Genomic DNA, 24,892 nt, shown 5'->3' with positions numbered 1-24,892 from the left:
GATTTGCTTTAGCTGCCGTATTTTAATTGGGAAAGTTTTTTAACGTGTAGAATGCAGTAGCATTTATTAAAGAGCTGTTTGCAACTCTCAACAGATCACATTCCAGTTTATTGCAACATTTTCTACTTTGGTGCCTTTAGTAGATTGTTCATCTGTGTTGCAAGAAAGGGATGATCTCACAGAGGTAAGAGCACTGCGTAGTTATAAAACAAAACCATAACCTACAGATTTCATCTTATTTTCTAGCAATGTAATTTTTATCTTCAGAACTGTGATGTGTTTGCTACAATCTTTTTGCATGTATTGCAGTTTTGTTTAACGTACCTTCACAAAAATACTAAAGTGTATGGATAACGTTTGCTTCTGGTCAGTGACATAAAGCTGACATCGGCATATGAGTTGGGACACATTCTTAGCACTGCTTGTTAGTGACAGATTGTTGTAGAGATGTGTTAAATTCAAACAGTTTAATATTTTTATGTCAAAACTCAGCTGTGGAAGGCTATGTGCAGTATAAAATGACTCAGAGCTCACCCTGTTTTGAGAAGGACGTTGGACAGGATGGTCTCCAGAAGTCACTTGCCAACTAAATTTTTCTGAGACTAATAGAATAGCATCTTTGTTAATGTTATGTTTTTGAGAATTCTTATCACTATAAAACTTCCTCCATTAAGTGAGGGAGGGAAGACAGGTGACTACAGAATTGTTATAAGATGTACATCATTTCCAATTCAAAACTAGTCCAACTTAGGGTAGGTTAAAAGGTAACTAATTGGTTGTCTAGGAGACTGGGAGGAATTTGTTGTTGAAAATACAAGTGTAAAAAATAATGGGATGTCCCTTCTGTTTGTATTTGTTTTTCAGAAAGCTAGCACACTCTTGAACTTCTAAGGGCTGTTTTCCTAGTTTGGGAAACAATTTCAAAATACCTGCACCTCTTTAAAATGTTCCTGCAGTCATGCTTCTCTTTTCCGAGTATGATGTTGTTGCTCTCCCTTCAGATGCTTCTTAATCTTTTCTGATTAAGAAATAACAACATCATTAGACAAGTGTTTTTCTGCTTTTGATCTAGCAGTTCAAACGCAGATGGTGAAACTATATCTGGCACGCTATAAATGGGGCAGCACCAGTGCTCCATGGTAGTTGGAACTGCCATGCAGAATATCTTGTCCACTGCTAGGAGATGCTTGTAGTTCACAGAACAGCTAATAGGTGCCTATTTTGATTTTTCACAAACCTACTGGAATTAAGTTGATTTTCTTGACTTGGGGCTGCAGCACTTACACTAGCAGAAGAGTTTGTATGATGAATGAGTAATGTAAATATGTTAGCAGAGCCAAGTCTGCCACCACAGCTGGCACACTGGCATCCTGCTGGAGAGGAAGATCAGTAGTAAGGCTAAAGGTTGTATCTATGGAGACAGACCCTGGTTTCAGCCTGAGAGGTTATTTGGCTAAAGATCAAGGCCAGGAAGTTTGATAGCACAGTGTAAAGAAAACACAGTAATTGTTTCATGTGACGTACTTGAGACTATGCAAATTCTGTTTGGTGGGAAATGTAGTGTGGTCTATATCAACTAAAATTTGTAAGTGTTCTTGAAGTAATTAGTATAGGAAATACACTTGATATTATGTGTCTCTAAGAAGAGCTAACCTTCTGTGCTTCTTTTGCATTGGAAAATTGTAGGTAGAAAGAGAATTGTGCTCTGCAACTGCTGAATTTGAGGATTTTGTACTACAGTTTATGGATAGGTAAGTAAGCTAAGGAAAGGTGAAAGCTTGGCATGAAAACTTTAATACAACTTCCTAGTTCTAATTGCTAAAATTGTACTTCATGTATTTTTGTAGATGTTTTGGACTTATAGAGAGCAGCACGCTAGAACAAACCAGAGAGGAGACTGAAACTGAGAAGATGACTCATCTAGAGAGTTTAGTTGAATTAGGTCTTTCTTCTACTTTCAGTACAATCCTTACTCAGTGTTCAAAAGATATATTTAAGGTATGTAAAACATGGGGCTTTTCATCCAACTTTAAGGCTTAAGTTTGTTGTGAATTGCTGGTACGTTCTGGTTCTTCCTTCCTGCATTGTCCTGTTGTGAACTTCCATGCTTTAGCAAGGAAGGAGCTGGGAGGAATGTTTAGGGCTTCATGTAAATTTATGGTTTCATATGCATTAATGCAGAGCTCTGAAGTACTTGATGGAGATGAATCCATGTTTTTACATGGATGGATACATTCCTTGTAGGTTGGGTTAACACTATTCCATTTAGATCTATACTACATTTAGTATGTATTTGGATATGTTGCTTTGTACATTTTGACATTTGCATTGGACACTTGAGTACAATTTTGGTTGTAATCTTCTCATTAACACGTTGTAAGTTAATTTTTTGTTGTCATTAAAGACTTGTGTTTTTTTCCCGATTGCCTGTAACTATTATAATAATGAACAAACTTCACCGTGTATAATTCAACTTGCCTTGCAAGATGGTAATGAGCCTCCTTAAAATATGCTGACTACTTAAATAGCTAATTCCCTATTTATTTGTTAACTAAGGAATGTTTTGGCTTTACTTTGCTTTCACATGTGAAATAGTAAAGTTTTCCTTTAATCAGTTTGTGACTTGTTCAGGGAAAACTGTTTTTCTCTGTAGTTTCTCAGAAGCGTTCCCAAGCTTTTATCAGTCAATGCAATGTATCTGACCTTTTTTCCCCAAAGTGAACATTTTAGAAGTAGTTTGCCTCTCCAGCTGAAGGCTGGATGTCCCGCTATATTATCTGTTAAAGCACTCTGTGTGTGCACTTCTAAACTTATGGAGGGCCTGGGGGAAAGAATATAAGCATTCTCCTTTTTTTTTATTCTCCATCTTTTTTATTCATTTTAGGTTGCCTTGGAGAAGGTTTTCAACTTCGCCATTTCAAATATATTTGAGACAAGAGTTGCTGGTCGTATGGTTGCTGATATGTGTCGAGCTGCAGTAAAAGTGAGAGAATGCTCCATTTTCACTTGATTTTTAATTTAAAAAACAAAACAAATGAGACAAATCAAAGCCAAAAAGCTCATGCCTCTACTCAAATAAAATCTTTGTCTTAGAAATACAGGTGGTTCCTAATACCATAAAAATGGGTAGTTGCATATAGGAAATGTTTCAAGAGGTTAATTGACAAAGTAGTTTTCTTAATTTCATTTATGTTAAATTTAATATTGAAGATGATTTATTAGAAGATTTTTTTTTCAGTTTGTACCCTGAATTTCATTCTTGCATCTTTTTTTTTAAACTGGTTGTTTATGATGCTGTTTCCAGTGTCGCCCTGAGGAATCCTTGAAGCTGTTTGTACCGCACTGCTGCAGTGTCATAACTCACCTTACAGTCAGTAAGTTTATAAGATTTTTCATATTTGCTTTGTTTTGACTTAGCTTTCATTAAGCATGGAAGTAATACTGAAATTTTCCATGTTTCCTGATAAATTCATCTTATTAAGATGAATTTATGAATAATATTAATAGGAGATTATTTCTGTTCATTATTTCTTAGGAAAAATTATAAATGCAACAACTATTTATGTGTAATTTCAAGGCAGAAATTTTTCAAGCTACGAGAACACGGTTCTTTAAAAAAAAAAAAAAATGTGCCAGTTCCGAGTGTTTCCAGACATTCCTGAATTACTCAAAGTATTCATGTTTTTAGTTTAACTATAATAAATTTCACTTGGTTGCGGGTGAAATGAGTTGGAATTTTGTAATAGAAGGGTTGGAGTAAACTTCTTGGATGCAAGTATCTGGTTTATAATGTAGTTTGTTTGGAAAACTTCACTGCACTATAGTTACAGCAATGTTTATCGCTTGTTCCTCTAGATGATGATGTATTACGTGATGAAGAATTAGATAAGGAGCTACTTTGGAATCTTCAGCTTTTGTCAGAGGTATTGCAAAGAATATTCTCCTCATACATGTATGTCATTAAATCTTATTTAGTGATCCTGAAAGAAGAAATTAATAAATTCTAATTGTTGTTAAACTATCTGTTAATTGTTAAAATTTGAACAATTGTTAAACTAATTGTTGCATGAATTATGTTGCATAACTTTTTTTCTTCTCTAACTTTAAATGGGACATAAGTGGATGTTGCTTCAAGAACATAAACATATGGTCTGTATGTGGAATAAAATTAAAGCATTTATTGCAATGAGTTGTTGAGGTGGAGAGAACGAAGAGGGATCAATACCGGGAAAATATCTTCTGGTAAAGATAACCTTTTTGAAATGTATCTCACTGTGTGCAAGTAACGCTAGAAAATCTTGAATGAGATCAAGAGGGGAAGTATATCAGTTCCTATGTGTTACGCTATTCAATAGTGGTAGAAGTGGTAGTTCATGTGTAAACTCTGATATGAATTTGGTGTGATTTACAGAATGAAAGCTGGTACAGGATCACTTGCACAGTATAATCCTCTCTTTAGTCCTCTAGAATAAAATCCATTCTGTTTACCTTAAATGTTTATGTTTCCTATTAGATCACTCGAGTGGATGGAAAGAAGTTGCTACCATACAGGGAGCAGCTTGGGAAGATTCTGCAGCGAACCCTACATTTAACCTGTAAGCAGGGTTACATTCTGTCTTGTAACCTACTGCATCATCTTCTTCGTTCTGCTACACTTATCTACCCCACAGAGTACTGCAGTGTGCCAGGTGGCTTTGACAAGCCTCTTTCTGAATACTTTCCTATCAAGGCAAGGATTTTCATTTACTTAGGATTAGAGGATTTGACTTTCTTTTTAAAAAACAATCATACACAATATTACTTGTTTTCATTCTGAGATTTCTGAACATAGGTAGCAGCAACGGAAAGTGTAATTGAAAGATGCTTTAAGCTTTTAAATGTATAGCAAATATCCATTTACTTAATTATATTGATAGCAAAAAATGAATACTGACTGTTTTGAGTAGTTACGTAGCATGATGTGTTAGTTTAATGGTGTGCGTTTTACAATGACTGCATGGTTATGATAAGGTAATACAAAGCAAGAGTGTCTGTTCATATTTCATAATTTGTAATATATGATGCATTAGGTTGAGACCCTAGTCAATGAAGTGCAGTGGTGTAAACTGTTAAGTTTAAGTGAACAGCAGAATTCTCCTGTTTATCTCCAAACATAAGTATCCAATCACAGGAATCATTATTGCACTGGGACAAACTTAATCTTTCATCTGCTTCTGTGGATGAGAGCTTTAGCCTTTCCTTAGTTCTTTTTGTATAAATGTGATCATCAGATATAACAAGTAATGCTGGGTACATGCAAAAGTGAGTACATCTTTGCAAAATAGTTGCAAAAAAGGAGATAACGGTACTTTCCAGGAATTTACAAGAATTTTTCTGGATTTATATCCAGCCAAAGGAATAACAAAGTTGTGTTTCAGTTAGACCAGTACAGTCCTTTGCCTTTTAGTCCTTTCAGGTATGTGTTATGTTCCAGGTATATGCAGACAATGTACTAGATTTGGAAGTTCTATTCAGTTTTATTGTTTTGTTTTTTTCTCCAGAATTGTCCTGATAACTGCTTTACAGCAGTAGCTAGTTCTTGTTTTTCATTAATAGTAAACACTTAAAATAAAATAAAAAATTTAAAAAATGCTTTAAAATTTGGTTAATAGGAAATGTCTTTATTTAATATAGGACTGGGGTAAACCAGGTGACCTGTGGAATTTGGAGATCCAGTGGCATGTACCTTCAGATGAGGAAATAAACTTTGCTTTTTATTTGCTGGATACTTTTCTACAGCCTGAGCTCACCAGACTAGAACACTATGCAACTGGAAAACTAGAAATGTCCAGGTTAGTGATAATATGTCAAATGGAGAAGGTGCATTTATCCACTCATGTCTATTTCGCCTAGTTATTGCCAGTTGTGGTGGTGGTACAAAGGTTAAGGAGCATAACAGCATAATGTTACACTGTCTTCTGGGACTATTTCAAGTATCTTTCCAAGATTTTTATTTTTCAAAGAGCATTTAGGTTGGAACTGCATTTCATAAAATGGATACTGGATTATTTTGAACAGAAATACTCTTAGAACAGGAATACTCCTATAAAAAATTCTGAGGATACTTTATGTTGGTATAAAAACTCTTCTGTTCAGGAAGTTCTTTTAATGCATACCACAGGTTTAATTTTAGTTTGTTTATTTTTAATTTTAAAATTAAACTGTTTAAATTGAACTTTAATTTAAATCTTTAATTTTAGTCAGCAAGAAAAGAATCTTCCTCTAGACTCTGTCTTTGGTACAACCAAACTACTTGCTTCCCTACTACAAGTTAAAGGATTTGCAGGGACAATGTGTCCCTGCAAAAAAGTGGTAGTGTACTAATCGAGGAGGTAACACAGAGTCAGTGGCATGAACAAAGGGGAAAGGAGGCAAGAATACCTTTAACCAATCTTGTTAAACTTCATTAACATGAAACCATGGCTTCATAGGACAATTTTGTAAGCACAAGATAATCATTAGTGTAGTATGTGCTGAAGCTTTTACAATTATCAATTAGTTAAAGCCGGTTACAAGCAGTAAATATCAAGATTTTTTTTCTTGTTTCAAGGGTAAGAGTTTAATAGTATACATCATTGGATGTTTGATACGACATCCTATGTCGTGCTGTGAAGTGCTGCCCTGCATGAAGCAGGTTGTATCGAACTAGTAAATATTTTTGTCCTACCAAGGCCTCACACTGCTTTATATCTGAAAAAGGCAATGCTCGATAAATTAATGTCACCAAACTGCAATCACAATATGTGCTTCAACTAAAAGAAAGGCTCTGTTTCCTATTCAGGTCTTTAGTTTATTTGTGTGTTTTTCTTTTGCTTTCTTCCTTTTCTCTGTGACACCTTGTATATAAAACCGTTAATTTGTAGTATTTGGGGTAAAGCTGACTGTTTTGGAATTGGTGTATCTGTTTATGCTGAAGTTTCCTTTACTGTTGCAGAATTTAAGATCTCCAAAACAAGATTTTTAGAAAACAAAGTTGAGTGTTAGAGCTCAGTGATCAAATTAGATCGCAAAAAAGCACAGTTTGCTTTCTGTAGTTCACCCTCTTGTGTTTGATACAGCTAAAGAAAAAATCAGCTTTTATATATATATTTTTTTTTAAAAATATGGTTTATCATTTGTATATTTTCAAGCATTTAAGGTAACAGTTGAAGTAATCATGTTTTCTTCTTTGTTTAAGAGATGATGTGCAACAGTGTCTTGCCATAGTGCATAACTGCTTGATTGGTTCTGGGAATGTTCTGCCTCCTCTAAAAGGAGAAAGGGTAGCTCATCTGTAAGTAAAATTAATTTATATATCACAAATATCTTTATCTATTAAATTACTTAATACCTTTTCTTTCTCCTCTGTTTTCTATTGCTATTATCACCCAACAGTTTCCTGTAACTTTTTTTTAAGGAATAACTTCCTTTACTAGTATAAAGATGCAGAAATTTGAAGTGTGGCTTACAGAAACTGGAGTACTTAAAACGTGAAATAAGTTTTAGGGTTTTTTTGTGCAAAAGTTTTAAAGTATGTGACAGCATTGTGTTGCTGATACTATTTTACATGAAGTAAATGGAAGTTAGGGATTTGCTTGTGGGTTTCTCTCCTTCAAAGGAAGCCGTCAAATTGTAATATGCTGTCATCTTAATCATGTTTTTATCACCCTGAACAAATACATAAACATTCTGAACTAAACTTCTTTCCAGCTGTGTTCTTAGTTTATAACAGGAAGTAAATCCTGTTTGAATGTTCATACCATGTGAATAGTGTCAGAAAAGAACTTGGCTACTGGTGCTAGTATACAGTAGAGCTCTAGCAAAAATGCTCAGGTGAATTTGCATTTTGGAAGTAACAAGAACTTTCTGTTGCATCACAGTAGTTTGGCTTTAAAACAGTCTTATTTAATAGATTGCTGCTTAAGTGTTAACTTGTTTGAGAAAGCGTAATGAAATATTGTTAGAGGCAACTGCGAGTTTAAGTATTTCTGTATCTATTTCTATGTATCATCATTTGAAATACAGAGGGTTTGGCTTGTGTTAAAGTCTATATTTGGTGACTGGTAATTTGTTTCTGATTGTATTTCTCTCCCCCACCACCACGTTCTGGATACTAGAAGTACCAAGGAGCATTGATTCAGTCTCAAATGCATTAGTTCAGGTGCTGTGAGCTCTTTGTGCAGGGTGAGAGATATCTTCTGTGTGTACTTTTAGAGTGTTGGTTAAGCTGGAGAGCTTAACCATTACCACTGGCTACCACTAAGAATTGTAGGCAAGTCATCTTTTGAAGAGGCAATGTGGGGCGTTCAGACTGATTTAGGAATAGCATCTAGAATAAGGACTCGAACACCTTTCAGTAGGTGTTGACTGTTCCTGTACCAGCAGTATGTGGCTGGTCAATATTGGGGAAAATGTGGGACTGGTGTTAGCATCGCTTCTTGATTCAGTCTGAATCATGCCTTAACCTTAGACTGTCTCTGGTTTTGTTTTTGATGTGGACTGCTTAGGATCATCTCTTGTATTTTGGGGCAGGGTCTGTAAATGCTTAACGTACAGGTTAGAACATTAACTTATAATCAACTTCTGAATGATTTCAATGCTTAGGGAAGATCTGTTTCATGCAGTTAGTTATCTGTTTTGCCTTATTAAATATATGCAATCTATGTGAGAGCATGCTAAAATCAATTTGTGACGAAAGAAATCAAAATCCTACTTTTCCTGCATGATCTGCATTATAACACGTAATAGTTCATTCTAGTAAATGTCCATAGAGCTTCGGAATCCACCATTATTTGTTCTTTGGACAGACTTTCTGCTTCTGCCCACTCTGGGTAGGTCTTGCATCCAAACTTCTTATGTTTATGTCAAAGCTTTTTAAAACTGTAATTAATTTATCTTCTCAGTCACTTTATACAGGACACTGGAATTAGCCAACTCAAATCAAATGAGTTTTGTTTAATAAGCTTCAGCTTATTTGTATAATTCGAATTATCACAAATGGAACATACTTCTTTTAAAGGAGGAAATCTGGGGTAAGAAAAGTGGACTTGTGCACAATTGATTATGTTCTTACGAAAAAGCAATATTAAACAGATTCCTGTGAATGCTGTTTTCTATCCCATATGTCTGTATGATAATATCCAATTTGAACGTAGGAGGTGTCTTTTGCTGAATGTGTTGCTGGAATAGAAAAGGTTTGATTTTAATTGCAATTGTATTGTGAGTTCCTGGGATGTTTTTTGGTTAAGATAGCAGTTGTTTATAATGGAAACTGGCTTGGGAATGCAGTGGAAATGCACATAAAGCAGAGATCTGAAACTGAAGGGCATTTATTGATAGGGACTACGCCAGTTACCCAGAGTGCTTGCTTTGCGAGCTCTGCGGGCACAGTTACCGCTTATCACCAGTGGTGCTGATACTCGCTGTCATGTGGCAGTATAAGAATATTTTGAATGCAGGTATTGGTAAATGGTTTCATGTGTTGAATTAGATGATCTTTAAAGTCCTTTCCAACCCAGGCCATATGCACTATATATTTTTTAAGTAATTCATGTTTGAAACAATCTAGTGTGGGAGATGTCGTGTGAGAATACCTCTGTGCCTCTGAACTCCAGTGACCTGTAGCTGATGACATGAGATGCAATGCAGCATTGTTGTTTGTGCTGACTTTAAGGTAGAGCTGAACAGGTGTAACTGGTAGATTTTCATCCATCTTGATATCTGATGATTAGGATTCCTGAAAATTATTGCCAGGTAAAACAGATGATGTATATCCATTCCTTCTAACCCTCCAGCTGACTTACTGAAGGAAGAAAAGTCATATTGATGGGAGGGTTTGAACCCCAGCAGAAGAAATACAGGGATGGAGTGCACATTTTGACTCTCTGTGTAGCAGGATGATGAACTAGATGGGATGGTTCAGTTAGTATCTCTCTGCAGGCTGTTCCAACTACTAAAATGCTTTTTCCCTTGAATATATTTTCTGTTTTCACGTTTGACAAGTAACTGATGCCAAAGTACCTGAGAACCTGTTTTGGGGTGTCTGTCCTCAGCCTTGGGTAGGGGACAGCAGAGGATGACAGTGGCAGGAATAAGGGAGAAAGGGGCTGCTCCTGCCCCACAGGCTGCAGCAGCAGTGATGTCTTATGGGACCTAGTTATCAGCTCATCCTTTTGTGGCTAGGCTTGGTTCTCCTCCCTGCTTTTCCTGATTAGGTGTGCATTCTGCTTCCTTAGCAAATACAAAGATTTTATTTTAATAGTTTTTTTCCTAAGGTACACTGATACCTTTGCCTTTTGTAAGCAGGTATGTTTTGTCAAAATGTGTCTGGCTGCTATATTTCAGTTCTCTCAGTCTTGTGTTGCTGATGTTTGTAAGCAGCATCATGAATTTTAACTGATGTAATTAGATCATTATTATGATTGTCAGTTAAATGAGTGACTGGTATGAAGCAAGATGACTTCACTGGTTGAGGAATTATTTTTTTAGCTTAACTAATACAGAAATCTGATGATGAAAATTATATATTGTCCTGTGTCACAGCTGTTACAAGCTAGCTAAATGCTTGCTTCATTACTGCACTTCATTATTGCTTGTTGTAATTAACTTGTGTCGTTGCATAAAATTCTCATACTTTAGATGTGAGGTTTTTTTCCATTGTTTCAGTGGTGTGGCATTTTGTTTGCTTGATGGATGACTTTTAACTCACAGTATTACATAAATGTGGTAGTCCCTGAGGGGGCTGAGAATAGAAGCTTGATGTTTTGTGGAAGTTTTGGTGGAAGGATTGAATCCAGCTTCAAGTCCTTCTGCTTAAGAAAAAGCAAATTGCAGCTATGAATACACAAAACTGCTTTCCACTAACATTATAAGTATTTGCTACTGGTGATTTTTAGCTGCTTAATTCTTTTGAGGTTGCTTCTAGAACAAGAAATTGTTGCAAATATAAGGCCTCTCTAGTAATACGTGGACAGAATTCTGTTCTCCTGCAGCTGTACTGTTAAAATATGATTCTTTTTGTTTGGTTGTAGATGATGTACCACAACTCATCAACGTTCATTTATGAAAATGTCTGTTACACTGTCCACTTCTAGAAACTTTTCATCTTGAAAAGTTTTCTATGGAAAGTCATTTGTTCTATTTCTCTAGAGTTTTTCAGGTTCTGTGTTCCCTAATGTCAAACAGCTGAGAATATCCAATAATTTAATGGATAATCCAAAGATGTTAACGTTCTTTAATATTTCTCCTCGTCAAGAAGAGCCTTTGTTTCATATCTCAGCGGTTTGTGTGTGTTTGTTGAAAATAGATTTGTTTCTTGAATGGTTAACATACAGAGCTTTTTGTTTGTTTTTTCTTCACATGAAAAAGCTTTGTTTCCTTCATTTACATTGTTCAATAAAATGCTGGTTAGAGTAAAGATTGAAAAACTTCTGTGTATCTACAAGTGTATACATTGGCTTGAGTCTTCTGGAATCTCCTGTTGGTCTAGCTTAATGTTTTCACGCCGATTCATTAGTTTTTCTTCTTTTTAATCTTTCAGTGACTGTTAGTCTCTGAACTGAAAAATACTGTTGTGTTTTTTTAACTGAAAGCACATTATTAGAATGACCAACACTTGATTTGGATACAGTCTGTGTACCCAAAAGTACTCAGCATGTGTACATACAGTCAGTATACATATGACCACAGCTGCTGTGAAGTGCTTAAAGAGTGACAGCAAAGTTTACTGAACCTGATCATAAATGGCTTAGATTTCACAATGCTCCAGCTTTTTCTGAGACCAAGTATTTCCTGTGTGTAGCTTGTGTGTAGTTTTCTCCCATTTTGCCCAAGTTTGGGAGTAGAGTTCCTGTGTTTTTTACATAAATTACCTAAATCGTTTACATCCTTCTGAAAATCCCATTGTAGTTTAATTTAATCACAGAATTACACACACAGAATTTCCTAGGTTGGAAGAGACCTCAAGGTCATCGAGTCCAACCTCCAACCTAACGCTAACAGCCCTCCACTAAACCATATCCCTAAGCTCTACAATACCTCAAACAATACCTCGCACTATTTTAAATGCGTTACTGTGAATACCACTGTTTTAAGTGTTACTTTGAGCATTTTGTAAGTGAGCAGGTATTCAGGAAGATTATAGGTAACTTAGTAGAAAACAAATTTGTGCACAATCCCTGCACAAGTACATAACCCAAACTTGTTAGGACTGGAAAGGGCAGTTAATATTCATTAGGAAATGGAACTGTAATGACTGTCTCTTAGTGCTGACTTCTTATCTCTTAGCCTGTAGGGATCAAGAAACATACCTCCCTTTAAACGTTATCTGTTTTGGAGGATGAATGAAGTCCCTTCAGAAGTTCTGCATATAAGAGATTAATAGAAAACAAAGTCATGAATCTGTAAAGTGTGTGTATATGATTTATTCCATGTAATTCTGCAAGGAAGAAAGGAGATAAGGGAGGATGCAAGGAGCAATCCTTTAGGGATAGCATGAGCGTTGTTTGGGGCTGAACAAGGCGATCAGAGCTGTGGTGAATTAGCCTGTCACAGTTAGAGAAAAAAGATTACTCATTTCTTTTCCATGCCTGCAGAAACACAGTGTGGTGGTTGCCCTGCTGCATGGGGTGTGGGGGTACATGTAAAACTTCTGTGTGCTATCTGCCCTTTTCCGTAAGGGACTGCTGTAACTGTAAATCATGGCCATGGCCTTTTGTTGGAATGACTCTAATTGTGTGTAAGCAGAGATTTTTCAAATGCAAAGAACAGAGCTTTCTGAGGTTGGGAGATCTTTCACTGATGTTCAGCTGAGGTCCCATTCATTTCTCTTGCTTGCAGCCTGACTATTACAGAAGTAATCTTTAGCAGCTGGGGTAGGGAAGCAAAAACAGAGTCACTCAAAGGACTTCCAGATTTTCCCCGCCTCTTACATACAGCTTGGTTAGGTAGGATGCTGTATTGCTCTTTTCTTGCTGAAGATGTGGGTAGGAGCTTGTTAAATGTCCTTTCACTGAAGGTGTTCAGGTCAAGGATAAGACCGCTTCTTTTAAATGTGTGAGGATGTGACATCGTATGCTGAGGGGCAGGGCTAGCTAACCTCTCTTGGCATCTCCAGGAAACTTCCCAGCTCTGCTGGGGGAGCTGCACACAGAAAAGGGGACAGTTACTCCTCCACGGTGAGTAACCCTGTTTTCTCCTTGTTCACCTTCCCGCTGTTGTCTTATAGTCTCTGATGTCAAAATAGGTTGATGCAGCTCTTGATCTAATCTTGAACGTGGTGCTGTTTTTTTGGCTTTGGGGTTTTCCTTTCTATTAAAAACTTTGCTCTGCAATTGGTTCAGCAGAGCAATGCTAAAAGTTTTGTTTGTTTCTGAAAAGCTGTATCTTATTACTGAAGTCCTACTTATGTAATGAGGAATATGCCCACAAACACTTGAATAAAGTACTCTGTAAAATGTCTGGGAGTTGAAAAAACATGGGGCAGAAATTTTCTCAAATTAAGATGTTTCTGGCTTTGCACTGTGGTGAATAAGGGAATGAATTCTTTGGAGTTCTGTTTAATTGGAATTTCTTTTCTAGCAATAATTATTGATACTCTGCTCCTAAGTTTTCTTGGCAATTTGTGTTGGATTCTGTTGCTGCAGAACAAAGCACAGTATGATTTGTACCTTGCATGAAGTATTGAAAATCTCTCTGTCAGTATTGACTACAGTTACGAAAAACATCTGAGGTTGTTTCCTTTTGTATGTCCTAAGCTGTTTTTCTCTGGCTCAGTGGCTGACACTTAAAATGCAGAGTACTGGTAGCATGGATCTTAGTTGTGGGCCAGCCAGAGAGCTTTGCTGCATCTTGAACACAGTATTTTCATCCTGTTAGCAGCCCTGCTGAAATACGTGGTTCTGCCTGGGGAGCGATGTCATGGTGAGTGTAAGGACAGCCCCAGGCTAGCTGGTGGTTACAGGAGGCTGTGTTGGCATGTTCTTGGTCTGTTCAGGAACCTGAAGGGTAGAGAGATCTTGGAGTGTTGTTCTTCCTTTGTTTTAATATTAGAGATTTGGTTCAGAACTTGGCTAGCTGGCAAAGAACACCTGAGTGCGTTTTGCTGGGAATGGGAAGGAACCACCACAATTTGTAATCTCTATTGCCCACCTGAGGGAAAACTGGTCAATTACACTTGAATTTTCCGTGCTGCCTAATGGATAGGAAAGCCGCGCATGAACTTAATTTGTGCATTCGTACGAGGAAAAACTGTTTAAGGGTAAAAATACATTTAAGTGCTTAGAGAAAAATGCTGCTATGAGCTCCTTTACCAATCAACATATCCAGCATACTATATAAAAATAATTGTTTAATGTTTAACTTCCTGGCATTGTTGAATTTATCTGTTGTATTTCTTTTTTTAAAGCAGTAGTATTTGGGGTGGGAAGGTTCTCTCCCTCCCCACGTTAATTTCAGAATTCTCTCTTTTCTGTATCTTTCCTAACTTGAAAGATCTGGTCTCGGAAATTCCTAACAAATATTTTTCTAAGTCAATCATGTAGATGATTCTAAAAAAGCAAGTTTGTGAGACCACAAAAGCTTTATAAATATTTATTTGGGGACAAAATGCTGGTTTCATGTTGGACATTTTGCAAATTCTGAACAGTTAAAAATGGTAACTTCACCTCTTTATGCCCAAATCGATTAAGAAAAAGACATTTCATTTGACTTTTGCTGTTGATGTGACTGTTATGAGGTCTGAGAAGTCAGTTTGTTTAACTAATTTTTGGTTGCAAGACATTTAGATTTGCATCCCTTCATATAATCAGCATGGTAATTGTAGCAATTGTGCTTTAATGTGTTGATTTTTACAGAAGAAACGATTTTTTTTTTTTTTTGAGTTCTGACAGAAGTTTGCAGTTGCCTGAAGTCTGAGAGCTTATTTTAGTGTCTGGTAGGGTGTGCTCAGATGTAGAATCAGTTGTTTTTTCATGTGTTACTTAGCACCTGTAATAGGAGTAGAACATTACTTCAAATAGCTTTCTGTTTGCTCTGTTGATGCAATTTTATATGGAAATTTACTTTTCTACAGATTTCTTGCCGATAGTATTTGTTTATTACAACGGTACAGTATTTCTTGTTCCTGACTTTCTTTCCAAAGCACACTGGAATATTTTTTCATTGAGAGTTTGAATTTGCCTACAGTAATATTTTTGGGTGGAGAGAAGGCACTTCAAAAAAATAAATAAATAAATAAATGGAGGATATGTCTTTTAAATTCATTAGTATATGATGTCTGAATCTATATTTTATGAATGATTATCTATAAAGCTAATTGAAAAGACCTCAAAATTGATTTAACTTTTTTAAACTAATAAGTTTGACCTAAATCCTGGAAAAAAACACATCACTTTATTTCGGAATCGTTATTAATAACGAACTTCATATAACAGTAAGTATCAGTCCTGTAGATAATGGGCACTTCAAAAAAAAAAAAAAAAAAAAAAAAAAAAAACTTTATAAAGAATGAACCAAAGTCAGAAAAGCTTCAATTTAACTTGTCAGGGAAGGATTCTGTTTCAACCATTTACCCTTCAGCCACCAAATTCATCTGTCTTTCCTTGCCAGAGACAGCTAGCAGCCATGCTTGTTTTGATGAGTGTGTTCATAGGCTTGGCAGTGAGGAAAAATCTGTGGCTATTTAACAAAACTGGTGAAATTTTGTTAAATCAAGGGTTCTGGGTTCTAGGTATCCTTATGGTGTGTACTTGTCTCTGACAAGTTTTGACATGTAAGTAGGGTTGGTCGATAAATGTTAGAGAACTGAAGTGCACTGTTAAGAAACCCAAACCTCTTTAGCGCTACCAGCATGAATTATTAAATTAAATTCTTAAAACGAATTAAACACCAGTAAAGTTCACATAGTCGGTGATTTTTTCCTACTGTGTAGTGATGCCTGGTATGTTTTCATGCAGGGTACCAAGTCTGGTGTCTTTGGAAGAGACAAAGCTGTACACTGGTGTTGAATACGGTAAGTAGAACCAAATTTTGTTCAGAGAGGTTGTAAGAGTTGTTTTGCTTCTTTATTTTGCAACACAGACAACAGTGAAAACTGTATGTTCTTACTGAGAGCGTAATTTTGATTATTCTCTTTACCCTAAAGGTTTTTTTTGGGCCAACACAGAAATTTTTGTGCATATGTCATTTTCATCTTCAGCTATGGTAAAGATACAGATATGAAACAGAAATACTACAAAATTGGAGTTTTCTTGGGTTGTTCACAAAAGGAAAGTTCCTATTAAGATAGTAGTAGTTGGCATAGAAGAAAGCATCACATAGTCTTCAAACATACTGGAAGGGCAGAAGTGGAAACAGTACTTGAAGACCAAAGGGTCAGTCACCTCATCTGGCCCATGTACAACACTTAATAGGCATGTTTTAATGACAGAGGATTAGTGAAGTCTAATTCCTGAGAGTCCTAAAAATGCAAAGTTTTGGAGATAAAGTTGTTTATGTTTTGAAGTCTGTCCTCAGGCTTTATTGTGCATATTCTTCACCAACTTCCAAGTGAAAAAGGGAAGCTTAAAAAAAGAACTGAGGCACAAAGTAACTGCTTGTCAGGTGATTGAATGTTTTTAGGTGCTTTTACGCTTTTAAAATCAGATCAGTTGATTTGCAATCAGGGAGTTTGCAGCCATATAACATGTAACAGAATGTGCTTTAATTGAGTGATCCTTTATAGCAATTTGACACTATTTAAAACTTCCTGATGAATTTGCTTGTATCATTTAGCCTGGGTTTTATTTTTGTATTTTTTTTTTAATGTTGAGAATGTCTGTTCCTCCATTCATTGGAAGGGAATAAATCCCCATTCTTTTACTGGCGGAATCACTTGAAATGTAAAATCTATATTCTGTTGGCTTTCTCTTTTACCCTACTTAGTGTTCACTCAGAAATTTTCATATGGTTAATACTCTGCCATATTCTGTGTTTAAAAATTAAACCAACTATCAAGGCAGAGAAAGAAGGTGTTATAGTCTGCACCACAGCTTCTGAATAGTCTGCTCGGGGTTTCTACTGGTTTATTTATTTTTATATTGCTTTTTTCTTTTCTAATAAAGAATATGTTTAACTTTGTACAGATTTATCGAGAGAGAATTATCGAGAAACAATTGCAAGGGTTACAAGGAAATTGCTGCGTAAGTATAACCATTCCTTCTTTATGTACAAAGCGCTGTACGTTTGTCTTTTAAGTATAACTGTAGAGATGAGAAACTTGTTCGATTTACTTTGCCTTTAATTCTTAAATTTAAGCTTATTTTAAAATTTCTCTAAAGTGGTACGTTAACTGTTGGACTTGGTGATCTTAGAGATCTTTTCCAACCTAAATGAATCTATAATTCTATGAAAACTGTTTATTTTTAAGACTAGTTTCCAATCTGATGATACATAATTTTTCTTCCCATTGCAGGCTATATACTTGATAATTCAGAAGATGATACCAAGTCTTTATTTCTAATAATAAAGGTATGTTTATAATTAGTAGTACTTAACATATGACATAGCTTGTTTTTCAAGATAATTCTATGTCATCTTTTTATTTCCACAGATTATAAGCGATGTTTTACAGTTCCAAGGATCTCACAAGCATGAGTTTGATTCACGATGGAAAAGCTTTAATTTAGTGAAAAAATCAATGGAGAACAGGGTCAGTAATTTTTATTTGTAAAGAAATGTGTGCGTGGGGGGGAAATAGTTCCTAATGCTCATGAAGACTTTTTTCTTATTTTCTTTACAGTACTAATTGGTTTTCATGATTCTGTCATCTAATTTCTTGATAAGAATATTTTTTTCCTGTGCTTCTGTACCTTTATTTGGAAACCTTATACTTAGCAGTTTTAAATTGTAGTAACCCCCCCCAGTTAGCATCCTTGAACCAAAATCTGAAACTCTTGGCATGGCAATCTTTTCTGATTCTTGTTTACTCGGTCATTTTTGTGACCAGAGCTTTCTTTTGCTTACGAAGGGAACTTATTTCCATAGTAATAGGCAAATTAAAATAAGTGAAGAAAAAAAACTATACCTGGGGAAAAAAATAACCAAGTGTTTGTGCAAATTTCTACATCAAATTTGCCTGGTTCTAGAAGAGAGTACCTGGGCAGAATGCAGTCAGTACAGATTGCTGATACGGATATTGAAATCTAAACCCAGTTATGTATTTGCTTACAGCTTCAAGGAAAGAAGCAGCATATCAGAGCTTTGCTGATAGACAGAGTTATGTTGCAGCATGAGGTAATACTTTCACTTAAGTCTTCACCAACTGCTTCACTAGAAAAGCTTGTTATATTGACATTTAATAAAAAATGCAGTAATTCTGCACTAGTGTTTCTTCTACATTTTTAAAGTGCAAAAATAAAATCTGTCCTTTATTTGTGTTTTTAATGCAATTTAGTTGAGAACGCTAACAATGGAAGGCTGTGAATATAAAACCTCTCACCAGGAGATGATCAGAGATCTGTTGTGTTTGTCCACAAGTTCATATGGTCAGGTAAGGAACAACCCCTTTTTAAACTGAAATATTTGGTGCTGGGATTTTTTTTTTTTTTTTAAGTGTTTCAAGTTCCATTTTCAGGACCTTTATTTTTCAGTTTATTTCCATGGCAACATGAAACATGAAAATAATTATTTCATTTCCATTAGTTACCAGTTTGGACATACCTTTTACTTCAAATATAGCCCCTTTGTCAAATAAATAACTTAAATGTGTGGGCTGACTGCCAGTTGAGGCTACTTTTTTTTTTTTTTTGACTTTATTTCCAGATTTCTAAAACAGTAATTCAACATACAATTACAGTTAAAAATATATCAGGTTGAGGTTTTTAGGTGTGATATTCTCAATATGATTAATACATCTGTATGGGATGCTAAATCTATTTTTAAGAATTAGGCTGCCACCATATCTACTTCCTAAAAATACACAAAACAAGTGTGCCTGGTGGTTACACTGTGAACTCTTAGCCCTATGGGAATGCCATGGTTATATAAATTCAATTCAATCCACAGTGTTTAAAGGCTCTTTAGAGTTCTGTCAACTGCATATGTTACGCTGTTTGTTGTTTGCTTTTAAAACGATCTTAAAAGTGCAGTGACAGGTTTTGGCAATACAAAGAACTTTCTTTAACCTTGTGGCTATTCTCAAATAAATGTTAAAGTATGTTTTTATAAGCAGAGGTTATTGAGCGTGAGGGGAAGCACATTATTTAAAACCTTCTACAAATAATGTGTTTCTACACACATTAATTGCATAAACTCTGTGCATAAGTTAAGCAACACCATTGTTACCCATTTCTTTTGTAGTGTATATATTTTTGGTTCAGAATACTTCCTAGTAATGTCTGTCTTCCCACAGGTCAGAAGTAAAGCTCAGCAAGCATTCTTCACAGCTCTGGGAACATATAATTTCTGTTGCAGGGATATCATTCCCTTGGTTTTGGAGTTCTTGCGTCCAGACCGGCAAGATGTCACTCAACAGCAATTTAAAGTATTGTCAGATTAACTTTGGTTCATGTCTTTGAAAGTGTATTTACAGAAGAATTTTTAATGATCGAAGCATGGTTTGCTTGTTTATCAGCATGACTCTTAAATTTTCATGGCATATAGTTTATGCACGACTAATATGAGGAATATTTTAGATGAAATGAGTTGTCAAAAGAAGCTTTGTGTTTATGTATGCTCCTCATTTCATTGACTGTTCAGGTATTACTAAAGTGTATGTTAACACCTCTTTTTCGTGGAAGTTGAGAAGCTATAGTCCAAAGCAGTAAGACTCATTAAGGAGTTCAATCAGCTGTAAGAGTATAAACTGGTAACTTGAACTGGACATAATGCTGATGACCTAAAAATGTTTTAGTAAAATCAGATGGGTTTTATTGTTAAGCAGTAGGTAATTATTGATGCTGTCAGGCCTGGAAATGATGCTGATCAATCAGAAGGCAATCTAAACATCCAAGTGTTCCCTTCATGGCCAAGAAAGCATCATGTTCCCTTCCTTGTCCTCCCTGTCACATTCAGGAGTTGATCATATCATGTCTGGTAGTTAACCGCGTCTTGTTCTATGGCATAACTTCAGGTCTGGTCCTGGTCATCAGCCTCACAATTTACCTGCAGCCCTGAAATTTTTGATACAACCAAATGTAGGTTTGGTTTTGGAACATAAGTTCACAGCAAAAACAGGTGTGATACTTAATCATTGAGTAGTTCATTCTATAATGTAATTCAAAAGTCAGTCATCCATTTTGTGGATAAATTAATTGGCAGGATTTATAATTTTATTAAAACAGTTCTTTAGCATAAAAAGAATTGTACGAAAAATCTTCAAAACTCTTTGGCAATGAGGCTACATAGCTGCATTCGGTATATTGTAATTATTTGGGAACTCTGAAGATGAATCTCTTCTGTGTGGGTGCATGCTTATGTATATATCATAAGAACAGTGCATGTTACTCTTCTTCAAAATTACATTTTTCATTTTGTAGGGTGCCTTATACTGTCTTCTTGGAAATCACAGTGGAGTATGTTTGGCAAATCTTCATGATTGGGACTGCATTGCACAGACATGGCCAGCGATTGTTTCTTCTGGGCTCAGCCAAGCTATGTCCCTGGAAAAACCATCCATAGTTCGACTCTTTGATGACCTAGCAGAAAAAATCCATAGGCAGTATGAAACAATTGGATTGGATTTTGCGGTAAGCGTCAGATGGCTTAAAGTTAACGTCTGGGTTCTGGGTGCATCTGACTGCATCAGTGTTTGAGACTCATTTATGTTGTTTGAGTTAGGGTTTCAATGCTGATCCCATTCTGATTTCTGTTACAGAAGAATGCAGGCCTGTGCTTTCAAGACTGAAATAATAATAGCTTCCTGTAATATTACTAGAATTTGTAATTTTCTGTTTATCTTCCTTGTGGAAAGGAACTTGTCTTCCAGTGTTAATTAGCATGCTTCTTGCTAATCAGATGTGAAGGTGTGTGTTGGTAGAGCCATGTGGTCAAATTAACATTATCAGTATTTGCAGCTGTTGTCCCACAGTACTCTGCACAACTGTCTCATGCCTAATCACAGAACTGAAGAGGTTGGAAGGGACCTCAAAAGATCATCGGGTCCAACCCCCCTGCCAAAGCAGGTTCCTTAGAGCAGGCTGCCCAGGTAGGTGTCCAGACGGGCCTTGAATATCTCCAGAGAAGGAGACTCCACATCCTCCCTGGGCAGCCTGTTCCAGTGCTCTGTCACCCACACTGTGAATACCAATTTATTCAGTGTGATAAATGTTATGGTACTTATTTTTAAGAATGAGTGCCAATTAATAAACATCTTTAGAAAAAAAAATCATAAAAATTCTTTAATTAAATATTATAGTTTGTCTTTTGTTTTAAAATAAAATAAAACAAATAGTTTAGAGAAACAATTCTGATGTGTGAATGTAGAAACAGTCTTCCCTACTCCAAGGACTTGCATGTGTGGACAGGAAATTATGCACTCTTCAAATGATTCAGAACCCTGCTTATTTCAAAGCAGAAGCAAACAAACATACATAAAAATTTCTAAGTTGCTGCTCACTCCAATCTCTGCATTTTTTTTTTTATCAATAGGTTCCAGAGAAATGCATTGAGATAGCTGTTATGCTGCAAAGATCAGAACATCCAAGTTCAAATTTCACAGCCCTTTGCTCAGAGGAAATTCAGTTAGGAATTCAGCGACAGAAAGAAAAGAATGCTGAGGCTCTGCGGTAAGTTAAACCTCCCTTAGCACCAGTTTCCACTGCCTCAAATGCTTACTGCGCATTAAATGTAATAATCCAAAATTGCTAAACTAAATTTTAAACTAGACAAACTGTCAATGTCCAAGAATTGTTGTGGTGCGTTTTCTCTCCTGACTTGTCAGCCACTTTCCTCTACACCCATATTTCCTTCCTTCTCTTCCTTCCCTGTCCTACCAGTTGGTGCTGTTTGCTGCATTGCATTCAGCCACCTTTTGCTGAGGAGCTTTTATTCTACTTCTATGTGGTTCTTTCAGCAGCATCTAGTTGATGATTTGTTTTTGTTTTTTTTTTTAAATACCCAGAAACTATGAAAATTTGGTCAACATGCTGTTGGACTGTATGGAACAAAGAAATCTGTAAGTCTCCCAGTGCATGAAGCACTTGTTTTTTAATGGGGGGGGGGGGGGGAGGGTTGGAGGTGGTTACATGAATAAATACCAATTGCATCAAAAAGTGCAGGTTGCATGGCCAGAATTGAATAATATTTTCTCACCCTGATGGTAGTTTGTACAAAAGCAATTTGTCGGTAGGAATCTTGTGTAAGGTGCATTGTGGCAAGCTTGGAAAGCTTTTGTGAAAGTACCTGCAAGCATTGGATTGCTGGAGATCCTTGTGCATTTGCATATGCATAATACTGACATCAAATAGCTTTCAATTCACAGTATATTTGTTTACAAAAAATAAAAAGAATATCATTATAAGTTAATAATTACATAAATGGTGTTGGTTTGATCTTGGCATTTCAACTGGATGTAAGTTTGATTCCATTTGTGCGTTCACAGCATTTTGGAGGCTTCCTAAAATGCCAGTTATGCTCCTTGACTATAGTGATGTCAGAACATTGCTTATGTCAGTCTGAGTATATATTTACATAATTGTAACCTGTATAATCACGTCTGTGCATGTAAAACTCTATCGTCTGGTTTGTTTTTTAGTCCCTGGAAGTTCGAGCACATAAGTATTGGTTTTCTGTCTCTGCTCCTGAGGGATGATAGGATACTGCCTGTCCGTGCCATAAGATTTTTTGTGCAGTGTCTCAACCACGATGCAATTGTAGTTCGTAAGGTAAAAACAATATAACTACATCTTTTTGTCTTTCAGCTTAATGGGTTTTGGATAGATGTTTGTCACTCAGCTGTGATAAAGTACAAAAATTGGGGTGTACATTCCTCCCCGCCTCCCAGCCGTGTGTGTATAATAGTTCCTAATCTAAGAATGTGACAGTTTTGGGAGTGCTGTAACCATGATAAACAATGTAAAGTCTGTAAACTGTGAAAGCGTGAAACATTTCCTTCTTATTTACTTTAGGATGTTTTCTGCAGGTATGTACATGTATTTTTCTATCTGCAGCTTATTACTTGAAGGGAGTCCAGCTGTGTTTATACCTTTCTTTCTGCTTGTCTCCTCAGTGAGGCTTGAAAGTAACGGCCACATCATTTTTCTCCAGAATATAAGGGGGGAGATTTATTTTTGTGGTATACAAAGGTCATGCTTAACTCATGTCCTGTATTCCCTGGTGATAATTACTGCTTTATGGGAAGTATCAGCCGCTGGGATGGTGAAGCTTGATGTAACCTCTAGTGGCTTTTTAGGGCACTGAGTATCTGGCTTAAAATGTGTCTTACGATGAGATGATGTAAAGGTATGGAATGGGTACATTAATGCCTGGTTCTTTATTTAGGTTGCCATCTCAGCTGTGGCTGGCATTCTTAAGCAGCTTAAGAGGACACACAAAAAAGTGCCCATATGCCCCTATGAAATAAGTAAGTTTTATTCAAAATAAGAAATGCTTTACTCACTTTTTTATTGTTAAAAAAAAAAAAAAAACAAAACATATTTTTTCTGGTGAAATTAAACATAGAATCACGAACTTTTCATTTCTCTCTGGTTGTTAATGTCTTAACTAAACAAAATAGGTAATATTAATTTTTTAGTTTTTTTAAACAGATTTATACATAGAATTATATATTAAGCTATTATTTTTGGTGAGATAAAACTTCAGAGGTATGGTTATAGTCATCCTCCTTTCAGAAAGCCTTGTAATTTGTGTGAATAACTTGTATGCCTTTTTATTCTTTTTCTATCATTTCTATTATTTCATTTCTATTATTTCTATTTATTCATAATTTCTATGGCACCTTTACATAAATTAATAAAGCCATCTTCGATTTCTATCAGTGTTACTTTTAATCTCACAGAGCAAATATCTGTACATGTTTGATGGAGGAAAAAGCTTTGAGCAGTGACATAAAAGCTCTTAGAATCTTAAAACAGAAGTAAGTTGCAGCATCTGCTGGAACTGTCAAGGAATGAGTTTGATGAAATAGTAATTCCTCTTTAACCAGGTGGAAACCCTAAGCCTTCTGGTATTCAGGCTGGTGACAGGCTGGATAACCAGTGGCTGCACTATGACAGTCGGAGCTTACCAAAGACTAAGGAAGCCTGGGAGTCATGTTGTTTTGTGGAGAAGACACACTGGGGTTATTATACCTGGCCTCAGTGAGTACATTAAATGTACATTAAAATAGAATTGTAAAAGCAAGGGGAAAAAAATGAGATGTAATGTGTGTTTTGTTTATTTTTTTTGACTGGGGAAAATTTTTTTTGTTCTTCTTGCTTGCTTTGCCACCTTTTGATTTTTTTTTTTTTTAAGTGTCTACTTGTTTCTCTTTAGGTTTTGCAGATACTTTAGGCACTTATGCATATTAACCTTATTCCATTAAAACTATATGCTGATTTTAATTGAAGCATGTGTGTTTGCAAATCGTGCGATCACAAAATACGCGTGGTAGTCTTATTACTAATAATTCTGGATTGCTTGCTGTAGCAGTACTTTTATAATGGTAGGCTTGATTTTGTTGTAGCTGATAAATCCTGTTTAATATAGAGAACAAAAAAATGTTTCATTCTACTTTTCTTTTGAAACATTTTAACTTTATCTTTTTTTTTTCTTTACATTTAGAACTATGACAATTTATGCTCCAGTTGAGCAGCAACCAAAGCTTGGGAGAAAAAGAGATGAGCTAACAGAGGTATGGGTTTTAGTGAGTTTCATTTGTGTATTGCTTTAATACTTCTTT

The 24,892-nt window shown here is 35.9% G+C and overlaps 1 protein-coding gene across 2 annotated transcripts in view; it reads left to right on the top strand.

Annotated features, from left to right (window-relative positions):
* Positions 1–24,892, top strand: part of PSME4 (proteasome activator subunit 4) — a 69,042-nt gene that overhangs the window by 29,318 nt on the left and 14,832 nt on the right. For both annotated transcript variants that reach the window (XM_084514132.1, XM_084514131.1), the window contains exons 12-34: positions 95–184; positions 1,687–1,751; positions 1,848–1,998; positions 2,885–2,983; positions 3,305–3,374; positions 3,856–3,923; positions 4,514–4,729; positions 5,674–5,831; positions 7,217–7,312; positions 15,972–16,027; positions 17,139–17,195; positions 17,468–17,523; positions 17,606–17,704; positions 18,226–18,288; positions 18,449–18,544; positions 19,406–19,537; positions 20,532–20,741; positions 21,643–21,779; positions 22,115–22,168; positions 22,748–22,877; positions 23,494–23,575; positions 24,158–24,311; positions 24,775–24,844. In XM_084514132.1, coding sequence (XP_084370258.1) covers positions 95–184; positions 1,687–1,751; positions 1,848–1,998; positions 2,885–2,983; positions 3,305–3,374; positions 3,856–3,923; positions 4,514–4,729; positions 5,674–5,831; positions 7,217–7,312; positions 15,972–16,027; positions 17,139–17,195; positions 17,468–17,523; positions 17,606–17,704; positions 18,226–18,288; positions 18,449–18,544; positions 19,406–19,537; positions 20,532–20,741; positions 21,643–21,779; positions 22,115–22,168; positions 22,748–22,877; positions 23,494–23,575; positions 24,158–24,311; positions 24,775–24,844 — 2,409 coding nt within the window. The remainder of the gene's footprint in view (positions 1–94; positions 185–1,686; positions 1,752–1,847; positions 1,999–2,884; positions 2,984–3,304; positions 3,375–3,855; positions 3,924–4,513; positions 4,730–5,673; positions 5,832–7,216; positions 7,313–15,971; positions 16,028–17,138; positions 17,196–17,467; positions 17,524–17,605; positions 17,705–18,225; positions 18,289–18,448; positions 18,545–19,405; positions 19,538–20,531; positions 20,742–21,642; positions 21,780–22,114; positions 22,169–22,747; positions 22,878–23,493; positions 23,576–24,157; positions 24,312–24,774; positions 24,845–24,892) is intronic.

This window comes from Aythya ferina (assembly GCF_964211825.1).
Source record: "Aythya ferina genome assembly, chromosome: 3".
Lineage (NCBI taxonomy): Eukaryota > Metazoa > Chordata > Aves > Anseriformes > Anatidae > Aythya > Aythya ferina.
The sequence above is the reverse complement of the archived record's forward strand: the minus strand, read 5'-3'. Positions and strand labels throughout refer to the sequence as shown.